The sequence below is a fragment of the Triticum urartu genome, chromosome 1A (assembly GCF_056163025.1).
Source record: "Triticum urartu cultivar PI428250 chromosome 1A, HENAU_Tu73, whole genome shotgun sequence".
Taxonomy (NCBI): Eukaryota; Viridiplantae; Streptophyta; class Magnoliopsida; order Poales; family Poaceae; genus Triticum; species Triticum urartu.
Window position 1 is genome coordinate 501,083,915 of NC_141873.1, and position 13,097 is coordinate 501,097,011.

The following is a 13,097-nucleotide window of genomic DNA, read 5'->3' on the forward strand; positions in this document are numbered from 1 at the left end:
CGATGCCACCACCTCAGGGTTCGCTGCTGGAATGGACAGTATGCAACAGCAGATGATGTTAAGGATGCCAATCCCGTCGGGGTTCACCGCCGGAAGGGAGATGCAGCAGCAGCATCAGACGCTGACTGTGTTGCCACCGCTACCAGTGCTCGCTGCTGGAACGGAGATGATGACGTTGATGCCACCGGAGGGTTCACCGCTAGAATGGAGATGGTGAATCACAAGTCCGGGCCGCACGACAACTTCACCAACTGAGAAGAAAACGAGGTCGAATCCGGAACTAGTTGTCCGAGTCCGCCTGAGTCCATTCATTCTGCCGACGCAAGCGTGGAGGGACGTGCATGGCTCCAATCTACAAAGAGATCCAATGCCATCTTCGATCATTTATCAATAATTTCATTTAATGCCTTCAAGAAATTTTCTGTCTCGTTTTGGTCATATGCATCATGCTTCTAGAAGGCGGTCTCGTATCCACCTAGCTAGCTATCTAGATGATGCATATGTATTTGTGTTTTTCCTGTTGCAGCGTGTATCCAACATAGTGGCTTGTACTGTGTTCTGTATCCATTGCGCCGAATTAATGAAAATACAAGCCTTTCTACTATTCTATTTTTTGGCATAACTTTTAATAGTTTATAGAAGTGTTTTTTCTTGTTAAACTATTGGCTTCTATCGTTTTCATATTGCTACTTAAACATGAAAGATGTCATGTACTCCCTCCGACCCCAATTACTTGTCTCAGATTTGTCTTGATATGGATGTATTTGTATCTAGACAGATCTAAGACAAGTAATTTGAGACCAGGTAATGTGTGTTGTTTCAACATGATTTTTATAAATACGCACACCACCCAACCCCTATGAGTGCTTTCGAGAGACTGGGCCGGCATATCATCTTGAGATTTACGAAATGTTTTTAGGAAGAGTGCTTAGCATGTTGAACGTATGTGCAATCCTTTCATAGCTTGACTCCTTGCGGCAGACCGGGCATTGCCTTACCCTGTTTTATTTTATTTTATTTGTTACCTAAAAACTATTTATTTATTGTTGAACAATCATATTAATTTTCTACCATCAATAATAATCCTGATCTTGCGATGAGATGCAACGAGTCTAGGACAACTAGCTATGGGTTAAATTCAGGGTAGCCAGTAAATTTAGTGTCAACAGCATCCATGTTATGGTTCTTATCCTTCATTTTCTCGGACTATATATGTATGTTGTTATTACTTGTGTGTGTGCGTGTTTCCACATATGATCTTTTATAGAGATTTTTTTGGTTAAGAAACACGTATTTTTAATGTAAGAAACAAGTATATTTGTTTAGTATGATTCATCGATTTGCACAATAGACAAAGGCTAAGGTATGTTTATTGGTATATTTTCCCCATGACATCTTTCCTGTTTAAGCAGCTATGCAGATGAGAAAGTTAGAAGCCAATGGTTCAACAAGGAAAAAACGTTTTTGTAAACTATTCAAAAATCATGCTGTAAAATAGAATAATAAAAATAAAGGCTTGTATTTTCATTAATTCGGCGTAATGGATACAGAACAATGCAAGCCACTATGTTGGGTTGCCGATGCACCGCAACAAGAGAAACAAAAAGGGAAAAACAGAAATACATATGCTGTATCCAGATCAAACCCACGCTGGTGAATGCTCCGTCCCTCCATTCACGCTGGTGCCACCCAGCTCAAACCCAGCGCCGCATCACGTCCTCCATCCCGCCGCTTGCGCTAGTGCCACCGAGCTCAAACCAAGGATCTGGCTCACACCCCACTCCGCCTACGAACCCCGGCGTTGGCATCACCGTGACCATCTGGTCCGTCCCTCCATTCAGGCTGGTGCCACCCAGCTCAAGCCCACCGAAGCCTGCGATCGCTGTCATTAGCTCCTCCATCCAGCCGTTGGCGCTGGTGCCACCGAGCTCAAACCCGCCTCCGACCGCGAACCCTGGCGTTGGCATAACCGCCATCATCTGCCCCGTCCCACCGAGCTCAAAGCCACCGCCGCCGGCGAGTAGCTGTGGCGGCAGGGGTGCGAGGGCTGCCTCCCGGTCACGGCGACCGTCCTGGAGGACCTGGTTGACGCCCGCCGCCACGGTGACCTGCGCCTCCCTCAGCGAAGCCATGCAGGCCAGCATGTCCGCGTCCCCCATGTCGCGCTGGTCTGCGACTGCGTCCAGCCACGCCGCCGCCTGGCTCCCCTCCGCGCGACCCTTCGCTATGGCCTCCCCCCAGAGCTCCTTCCGCTATTCCACCGCGTTCTGCTCCGTGCACAGCTCGTTGTACTTCTGTTGCAGCTGCTCTGCCAGCCGGTCCGGGTCGACGGCGGCGCCCATGCCAGCCCCCGCCGCCCCGGCCTGCTCCGCGGGGCGGAGGAAGCGGTCGACGATGTCCTCGGCGGAGGGGTAGCCGAAGGAATAGGCCTTGCCGGCCCGGGAGTAGACGACGGCGGCCACCTGGGCGCCGCACATGACGGCCAGTTCGTTCGCCTTGCGAAACAGCCCCTGCCAGCGCTTGGAGAAGCAGATGTCCCGTGCAGCCTTGTTCTCGATGCGCCGGATTACGATCTTCTTCCGCCCCATTGCAACCCACCCTAAAACCTTTGCGCCCTCTCTCAGAGTGTTTGATTATTTGGAGGAGGATAGCTGAGAACTTTGAGGTCTGTGATCTGCCTTGCTACAGCTCTGAGGCGTCTGTTTTATAGGCGACGAGAAGAGTTGAGATGAGGATTTGGCCGTGCCAATTCATCACGGGGGTGCATATCCGATCCTCATCTCTGCTTCACGGATGAGCTAGGAGCATTGATGACATGATGAGATGATGACCACCGATGAGTTGTCACATTTCCAAACCAGTAAAGGCTGCATGTTTGTTTCCTATTTAGGCTATATTTGTGGTAATGCGACTGTATATCTACGCTGAAACAGCCCATCGACTTCGATTTTCTCTCGATGTTTATAACTGCCATATACGGCCGTGTGGGGCTTTGGCATGTAGTAATGGATATCCCTATACACATTCCTTCTTCACCCTGAATAAGGCACATATATATGCCAGTTATAAACGTGGAGAAGAAAATTAGGCATATGGGCTGTTTTATCGTAGATATATGGTGCATTAAGAGCGGTACAGTCTAGATATAGAAAGAAACATGAATCTCCTCCTGGTTTGGAAATGCGGCAACTCATCGTCGTCGTCATCTTCTCAACATCTCATCAACTCTTCTTCTAGCTCATACGTGAAGAGGGGATGCAGATATGCACCGTGCACGGTCCCGTACAGTACATGTATCTACCGGGGTCGTCGTTGTTTTAAAGATAACCAAATGATACAAATTGGATGTCAGTTTTACAACAATTCAAAGTGAACGCGGTCTGGACCGTTGGATGAGATGCACTGATCTTCACTTGTGATGGTTGTCCTCGCCAGCATTTGGAACGTGTTCGCTCTACCCAGTCGCTTGCGCGAACGTCTCGACGGCCTTCTCATTTCTCCACCGACCGATTCTCTCACTGCTCGTCTCATCTCCGACCGGCAAGCTCACAACTCCGGCGGCCGACGTTGGCATTCTTCAAGCCGAGGGAGGCGCTCGGCCGCTCCTTCCCCTCACCCGTCCGCAATAGGAGATGCACTTGTTGAAATACAGGGTCGGCCTTGTGCTCACCTAACAATTTCAGAAAAATCTCTATGGGCCCATATAGGTGTCATGACAAGGAATGTTGTGGGAAGTTTAGTCCCAGCCCATTAGTGAAGGAAGAGTTGGACCTCGTTATAAAGGATTCTCTTTCACATGCTATTGGAGCTTGATAAGAGAAATGGTTCCCGCGTGCTTCTCCCCCGCCACGCGCCTCGCCACGACATGTGCGCCGCCGGAATGAGCCGAGCCGAGCCGAGCTCACATACCTATGCGCTTAATTTTTGCCGTTCAGAAACAGAGAGCCCGTAACAAACGCGCCGCGAATCCGAGACATCAGATTGTGGGCTGTCACAGACTCAGATGCAGGTCCAGCCCACGTCCTCCTACTTGCATGCGCCTATATAGTGTAGGTGTCAGCAAACCTAAACGTCCCCAGATGAACAGATCGCATCTGCTCTGCCTCCACGTGCATCCCTTCCACTATCATTCTTTTTGCTCTTGCTGCCAGCAACGATCCTATCCCGTCCACCGCGTACATGGTTGAAGGGAGAGCAGGCCTCCAAAACCCCGTCTCTCGAGATCCTGTACGGGAGAGGGACGATTAGGTTTTTGGGGAGCGACTGCTTGCTGCCATTCATCTACGTTGCCTTCGCTGTCATCATGAGTCAGCAATCCGAAGCTGACCAACTCGCCGCCGAGAAAATTGAAGCCGAGAAGAAGGCCGCAGAGGACACCGATGTCATTGTCGCGGCTTCGGCCTGGCCTACTGAAGGATATGACTCGTTTATCCACCTCCTCGTTATTTCTTCCTTAGCAGTACTAGTTATGTGCGTAGATGTCTCTACTATATGCATACTATATGCTTACCTAGATCGTAATCAGTATGTAATCAATTCTGTCAATGCATGCTCATGATTTATTTGTTGATTAAATTAATCAAAAAATTGCCAATATACTCACCAGCAGCCTAGTCGGATCTTGACGGCATGAGGGGCTAGCGAATGAAGAGCATGTGGCGGCCCAACAAGTGCTGGGGTACCCTCCTGGGGGTCTTGGGAGGGGTGCGTGGTGCGGCAATGGGCTAGTGGCCGGTGAGGACGTGATGGTGCGGTATGTGGAATGGCTTGGTGTGCGGGCCTTAGAGCATCTACAACTGGACTTGGTAAATCTGCATGTCTGCGGACACACTCTGGCACGCCCGTGGACACATCCGGATGGCCCCTCATATCTCGTGCCTGACATTCACATATCTCAAACCCGGACTCTCAAATCCATGCATGTTCATGATCCACGCCAATGTCGCACGTAAAGAACAAATGTTGGTACCGAAAATACATGGTTCTTACATAAAATTTAAGTACATAACTCAAGCCTTAGCTGTTTCCATTATGGGCCCACATATGCTCGACAAGATCATTGAGTAGCTGTGCAAGGGGTAGCTCGAGAGTTACCGGACGTACCCCGGTGGCGTCCTGGCCGGCGGCGAGGACGCGAGAGAGGATTGTTGTGCCGGTGCTGGCGGCACAGAAGCTTAGAATGGCTGTAGAGCAATGGGGGGCGATGCGAGATGTCTGTCGTGGAGGAGGAAGAAGAGAGGAGAGAGCAGATGGATATGATTGGTCGAGCGGGTGGATTTGGTGTAATTTGTGTTGGGGTAGGGTAGTCGGGCCCCAATATCCACCTAAATTTGGGTTGGAGCCACTCGAACCATAGATGAACGATTCTGCAAACCACCCATGAATAGACCGGAAGACCAAAACAGGGTCTACGAGATGCAAGTGTACGGCCATCATGATCCAGCAGCGCTTCGCCATCCAGAGCTAATTGTCGCTGGAGAATTAGAGGGAGGAGATTAGTACCACACTGGGCTTCTAATTATGAGGATTAGAGGATCTAGGTCAAGCTCTAATTGATTAACTAGGACCAACTAGAATTAGAACTAGAGAACTAGAGGAGGCTCCGAAACATGTGTATTCAAAAAGGGCAAAAATCTCTAGTATATATAGGTTGGAGGGGAGATGGAGGGATGCCATGAGGAGGGAAATGACTGCCCTCCTTGTCCGGCCAAGAGGAGGGGGAGTCCCCTCCAATTCGTCCTCCCCTTCACCAAGTGGAAAGGAGGGCACCACCTCCACTTGGGCCCAAGTGGCCCAAGTAGTGTTCCATCACTAGGCCTTTTAAGACTCGTTGATATTTAATTAAATATAAAAACCTGATAACTATTATTAGAGCCTTTTATTATTAATTTAACATCTTAAGAAACATTTTCCACCTATATATTATTTACCGGTAATACCCGGTATTGCCCGATAAATTCCGAAACCCTTCTGGTGACCTTGGAACGCTTCCGATTCCTCTCGAAACTATTTCGAATATTAATGATACAATTCCACAAATACATTCTCATTATTTTCGTCCCACTAGCACTCAGCAGATCGTGATTAGCTTAAACTTGACTTTGTAGGTTCAGCAAAACATAGATGCTGACTGATATTTTTACACTCATTTCAAGCCTTGTTTAAACCGGATTATTTCATTAAAAGAGAGATATTCACTCTGATATTGCCAATAGTGACTACTGAATGCAAAGGATTCCACAAATCCTCTCTTTTGATATTTTTCCATGGGAAATGGGATAAAAAGGGAAGAAATCATGTGGGAGAAAGGAAAGGAAGGAAAATGGAGAAGAAATAAGTTACAGGAGGCATCAGAAGGCCACCAGAGCCAAAGACGGTGTTCACGCGACCAACACGCTCGCATGAACAGTCGTTTGGCGTGGAAACCGAGGAAGGTCGTCCGCCACTAGTAGAAAACAGGGCTTTGGTTTTGGCCAGATCAAAGCAACAGTCCTGGTCATGTTACGAACCAGGACTAATGGGAGCATCAGTCCCGGTTCAAGCGGCTAGGACGCCAGTCGGGACTCGGCAGGCATCAGTCCCAGTTCGGCTTGGAGCTTTAGTCCTGGTTCCAAAAACCAACCGGGATTAAAGGGCCTCGCTCCTGGCACAACCTCTTTAGTCTCGGTTGGTGTCTGGAACAGGGACTAAAGGTCTGTCTTCAGTCCTGGTTCTAGACACCAACCGGGACCAAAATGATGCCTATATATATGCTCGCCCCTGCTCACCCTCTCCTCTATTTTTTGGACGGCCGGCGTGTCGGGGGTGTGTGCTACTCTGTTCTCATTGCGTATGCACATGAGGTGTTCGATGAAATGCCCGAGCCACACTTCAGATCTTCTCCAAGCTTGACCTCCAAGCTCCATTTTCCCCAAAATTGGTCTAGGTTTGGCGGTGCACCAACTATCCATGTTTTCTAAAAGGTTAGCAACTTCATCCTTTCATCTCTCACTGCTAGTTTAACTCATTTCAAATGCTCTAGAAGTAGAGTGGTTTGTGGGTTTTAGTGTAGGAGTCTATGTGGGAGTTTATTTGATTTAGTTGCACAATTTGAGCTCAAATTAACTTCTTAAAGTTTACACATGTGCAGGGTGTCGTCCCGTCTCTGTCCCCGTCCTCACTATCGTCGATAGCCCGCGCCAATCTCGTCGCCGAGACCACCATGGTGAACTTCTTATTCTTATCTTCTTTTAAAAAGAAAAAAAAAATTCTTACTTGTATGATTTAGATAGCTACTTGTATAATTTTCTTACTTGTATTATTGTTTGTTGTTATATAGTACCATGGTTTTGGTATCCGCCCCCGTCAGCTCTCGTCCGGTCTATGATTCAGATGTGATATATTATCATTTATAACAATTTGTTTCATTTAGTGTTTATGACAATTATGCCGACCAACGTGACATAGATGTTTTTATCTACGAGGTATGTGAACCGGAAATTTCAACCGACCCTCTTGTCGAGAGGTTAAATTTAGTTGAAAAAGAAAACAATTATTGAAAAGAAAAATTTGAAAAGAATTGAAGAAGAGAAGATGAAATTGGAGTTGCATGTTGCCGATGTCGTCGATCTACACAAGATCCAGATGGGTGCAATGAGCTTGAAGATTAGAAAGATTTGAAAATATGCCATTGATAATGAGGCTTGGCATCATTATGTTGTTGGATCAATTGTTAACTTAGTTGTGATTTTGATTGCATTTGTTGTTGCATTTAAATGTTTTACATAGTTGTAGGTTAGTTTCGATGTATGTTTGAATTAGATGCTCTAGAGAGTTGTATGTTGTTCTATGAGAACTATGTATGAACTTTATGTATTTATTTTTTCGGTAATAACATTTGATCACTATTGTACTTTGGTTTTAGTATCATGATGAATTTGTATTAACTTTGTAACACCCATGATGCGGCTATATCTCTCACGTGTCGGGGCACGACTTAGAGGCATAACCGCATGGTAGGCATGTCGCATTTAAATCTTTACACATCCCATGTACTGAATAAGAAAGGGATAAAGAGTCAGCTTACAATCGCCACTTCACACAATACATAGATATATCATACATCATCCAGAATACAATCAAGGTCCGAGTACGGAACCAAAACAAAGAAAGACAACCCCAAGTGCTAGATCCCCGATCACCCCAACTGGGCTCCTCTACTGATCATCCGAAAAAGAAACATAGTAACGGCCCGAATCCTCGTCGAACTCCCACTTAAGTTCGGTAGCATCCCCTGCACTGGCATTATCGGCACTTGCATCTGTTTGGAAGTATCTGTGAGCCACGGGGACTCAGCAATCTCACACCCTCGCGATCAAAACTATTCAAGCTTATGGGTAGGAAAGGTATTGAGGTGGAGCTACAGCAAGCACTAGCATATATGGTGGCTAACTTACGCAAAAGAGAGCGAGAAGAGAAGCAAAGCACGGTCGAGAAGCTAAAAGTGATCAAGAAGTGATCCTAAAGCTACTTACGTTCAAAAATAACACGAGACCGTGTTCTCTTCCCGGACTCTGCCGAAAAGAGACCATCACGGCTACACACACGGTTGATTCATTTTAATTAAGTTATGTGTCATGTTTTCGACAACCGGATATTAACAAATTCCCATCTTCCCATAACCGTGGGCACGGCTTTAGAAAGTTCAAAAACTCTGCAGGGGTGTCTCAACTTAGTCCATCACAAGCTCTCACGGTCAACGAAAGATATTCCTTCTCCCAGGAAGACCCGACCAGACTTGGAATCCCGGTTACAACATATTTCGACAATGGTAAAACAAGACCAGCAAAGCCACCCGAATGTGCCGACAAATCCCGGTAGGAGCTGCACATATCTCGTTCTCAAGGCACACCGGATTGTCCAAGATTCTGGTAGGCCAACCCAGAGTTGCCCCTGGTGGCCAACGGCGGCTGACAGGTTGGACCAACACTCAGAGGAGCACTGGCCCAGGGGTTTAAAATAAATATGACCCTTGAGTCCGTGGAACCCAAGGGAAAAAGGCTTTGGTGGAAAATGGTAAAACCAAGGTTGGGCCTTGCTGGAGGAGTTTTACTCAAGGCGAACTGTCAAGGGGTTCCCATTATCACCCAACTGCGTAAGGAACGCAAAATCAAGGAACATAACACCGGTATGATGGAAACTAGGGAGGCAAGACTGGAACAAAACACTAGGCATAAGGCCGAGACTTCCACCCTTTACCAAGTATATAGATGCATTAAAGTAAGCAAGATATAATAATGATATCCCAACAAATATCCATGTTCCAACAAGAAACAAACTCCAACTTCACCTGCAACTAGCAACACTATAAGAGGGGCTGAGAAAAAGCGGTAAAATAGCCAAACAACGGTTTGCTAGGTAAGGTGGGTTAGAGGCTTGTCATGGCAATATGGGAGGCATGATAAAGCAAGTGGTAGGTATCGCGGCATAGCAATAGAGCGAACAACTAGCAAGCAAAGATAGAAGTGATTTCGAGGGTATGTTCATCTTGCTTGCAAAGTTCTTAGGGTTGACGAAAGCTTGATCATCGTAAGCGTACTCAACAAGTTCCTCGATCACGTACTCGTCTCCCGGCTCTACCCAAGGCAAGAACACAAGCAAAGTACCAACAATCAATCACGGTGCAATGCACAAACAACATGATGCAAAAACATGGCATGACATTCGGGATGTGATATGCAATGCATATGCGTGCTCCGGAAGGAAAATGATGAACACGGCATCAACTTGGCAAACCAAGTGTGCCACTGTAAATATGAGATGATTTCGGTCGAAATCGATATAAAGATCACCGGAAACGGATGCACGATTTGCAAATGGCCAGCAAAACAAGAATGGCACAATTCTGCGATTAACAACACGATGCCATCTAGAATGCAACAAGAAACTAAGCTACTGCACTCCAACATAGCAACAAAGCACATGGAAGTGATCTGCTCAAGATGCTTGACAAAACATGAACACTGAGCTATGGCTAAAAGAATCAAGTAAAAAGATTTTATAAAACTCTAGTTATGATGAAAATAATATTAACTTAGAACTATATAAAATGTATCCAACTAAAATTTTCATCAAGTATTTTTTGTTAAAAACTTTAATAGCAAAAAGAATTAAATGAAAACTAGGCATGTATGCTACTGTTTTTGAATCTATTTAAAAGAAAACTAAAACTAAAATATCCAAAAAAGGGTCTAAAACCAACAGGAAAAACAGATTTAGTCTCGGTTGGTGGCTCCAACCAGGACTAAAGGCCCCCCCTTTAGTCCCGTTCCGAGCCACCATCCGGGACTAAATGCCCCCCTTTAGTCCCGTTCCGAGCCACCAAACGAGACTAAAGGCCTGGGTTTCCCACCCTTTGGGCTGCTGAAAATGAGCTTTAGTCCCAACAGGGAATAAATAGGGGCCTTTAGTCCCCCTTGGAGCCACCAACTGGGACTAAACCTATGTGTATATAAACCGCGCATCTCTCCCCTCCCCCCATATCTTCCTCTCCAATCTCCCAATGCAGAACCACACCCCACGACACCGCCAGGCTGCCGGAGTTCGTCGTCACCTCTTAGCCCACTCAGCCTTGTCGTCGGGCCTCCTCGCCATCGGTGCCCCCATCAAGCTCCGCTGCTTCGACTACGAGGACCGGTTTGAGCTCCTGCAACGACAAGATCGAGCGCGCTTCCTACTTTGGCCGCAACCGTTCTCCGTTGATCCCGCTGCCATCTGCTGCTACTAGTCCCTCAACGAGCCTTCATGTGCTCCTCGGCGAGCACCGCTCTTTTCCCCTATGTTTCCTGCTTCGATCCATCGCCGTGGCCGTTGGCCCCCTGCGCCCGAGCTCCCAACGAGCTCACGGCCGCCACCCACGCGACCTAACCCCGCGCCGCTCGCACTCACCTGCCGCACCCCATGCCCGCGAGGTGCGCTCCCCTAGCCGCCCTGCCACCGGTCCCGCGTCCCCACGGGAAAACATTTTTTGCTTAGGAAGAACAATTTTTGTCAAGTTTTGGCTTAGGGAGAACAATTTTTGCCATGTAGAAGTAATATGGAAAATTTTAGTAATGTTTATCTAAAAAAGGTGTGTGAATTTGCCATGGTAGAATTATGTATGTAAAAGAAAGAAATTTCCCATGGGCGGCAAAATTTTAATGACTTTTTGACTTCATAAAAAAATGTTTTTTTGCCATGGCAAGTGTTCTATTTTGGTGACAAATGTACTTCTTTTTTCCATGGAAAGTTTACCTTTTTTACATGGATGAACAAGCAAATTAATTCTACTATGGATTTAAACACTACTATCGTGTAGATCACAGAGAAATGCTCAAATTTTTTGTTTGTTTTGTGTAGTTTTACTAGGTTTTTAGATACATATACTCAATGTGATAGCTAGTTTGAAGTGTCAATGCTTTATGTGTGACCTAGTTTGAAGTGCCATGCTATTTTTCTCTAAGTCTGAAATTGGCAGTATTAATACTTTGCATTTTTCCTTGAGGTTTGCAAAAAATCTGTGCATCTTCAGATCATGATCAGTAAGGGTGTTTTGTTGAGCGTAACTAGTAAATGCTTGTCATGCTCTTTGTTGCCATGAAAAACTGTTGTAGCATATATTTTACTTGCCTCAAAGGTTGCATCATGAATTTGTTTTCTACCATTATGCAAATATCACCAAGTCTGAAAATCTATTAATACTTGTCAACTTGTCATGGTGATTGCCATTGATCTAGGGGTCATTTGAATTAGTTCTGTAAGTATTTTTTGCCATGTGTTACATGTACATTCATGTCATGCAATTTGTTGCCTTGTAGAAATTCTGTAGCATGTTCAAATCTTGCTTTGAAATTGGTATCTAGCTATAATGGACAGATTTGCAATGCATATTGCTTTGATCACCATTTGAGTTTCGTGCATCCGTTTGCCATGATCTTTAGGTCCATTTCAACTAAAATCTTCCATTTTTATCTAGTGGAATACTTGCGTTTGCCTAAAAAATCACTCGGTGGAATTACAGGTTGTGGTGTTGCATCTTCATGGAGTTGGTCCCTGACCGTCCCTCCAGTGTTCGACAAAAGGTGTCCATTTGTTGTATGTTATGTTTTGTTCAGAGGATTATGGCTGGTTCATTTATTGAGTTGTGTATTCATCTTGCATACATCTTGTGTATGAATCTTGTATTCATTTTTATTCATCTTGTGTATAAATCTTGTATTCATCTTGTATAAATATCGTCGTAACTTTTGACATGAGGGGGGGGGTCGTTAAAACATAACGCCGATAACTCTGATTTTGAGGCATATGAAAACATGATTTGCATGACAGGCATGCATGAGATGGGCGGTCTGCATAGTATCCTATGTCAAAAGATAGGATGACTCATCCGATATGATTCTAGATAATGTCCAATGCCTCATATTGCGAACATAGTTATTTTGGATAATTGATCTTCATATAAATGAAGCATAAAAGTTTAGCAATCACTTATAAATTTTCTTGTTCTAGGAGTACATGTAAAAAGTTTCAGAGGTGTTTATTGACTTAGAAATTTTCATGTTGTTCACTGACTTCGACATGAGGGGACTCGTTAAAACATAACCCCGGTAACTTCGGTATAACTTCGACATGAGGGGGGAGGAGTCCTCGACGATCGCTGGAGGAGGCCCCGACGATCGCCGGAGGAGTCGTCCCCGACGATGGACATGAATAAACTTTGTACATGTGTTTTGTGCATTTTAATGTCTATTTGCTACTGGTATTTAATGAATAAACTTTGTTGTACACTTGCTGAAAAACTGCTAAGTCTGAAACTGAATGTTATAAAACCTATCAACTTTGCATGATGTTTGGCACTAATCCATTGCTCATATGCAGATGATTCCTTGTTTTGATTTGGTCTATATAATGTGTACTCTGATTTGGTCTATGTAATGTGTACTTTGATGCCCGGATTTCATTATGTTTGAAAAACAGCTTATCTCTCATGGTCGTATATTGCCATGTGGTAATATTTGCAGAAATTATGGAGCATGAGAGAGACTTAGAACAAGAAGAGATGTTGGGGGATATAATCCACG

General features: G+C 45.4%; 1 protein-coding gene and 1 pseudogene across 1 annotated transcript; both read right to left on the minus strand.

Moving 5' to 3' along the window:
- Positions 1 to 1,694: 1,694 nt before the first annotated feature.
- LOC147991962 (uncharacterized) lies at positions 1,695 to 2,159 on the minus strand. Its single transcript, XM_087539308.1, has one exon. The coding sequence runs from the start codon at positions 2,157 to 2,159 to the stop codon at positions 1,695 to 1,697; it is 465 nt and encodes a 154-aa protein (XP_087395434.1).
- Positions 2,160 to 2,252: 93 nt separating this feature from the next.
- Positions 2,253 to 2,588, minus strand: LOC125536664 (MADS-box transcription factor 47 pseudogene; annotated as a pseudogene).
- Between the last annotated feature and the right edge of the window lie 10,509 nt (positions 2,589 to 13,097).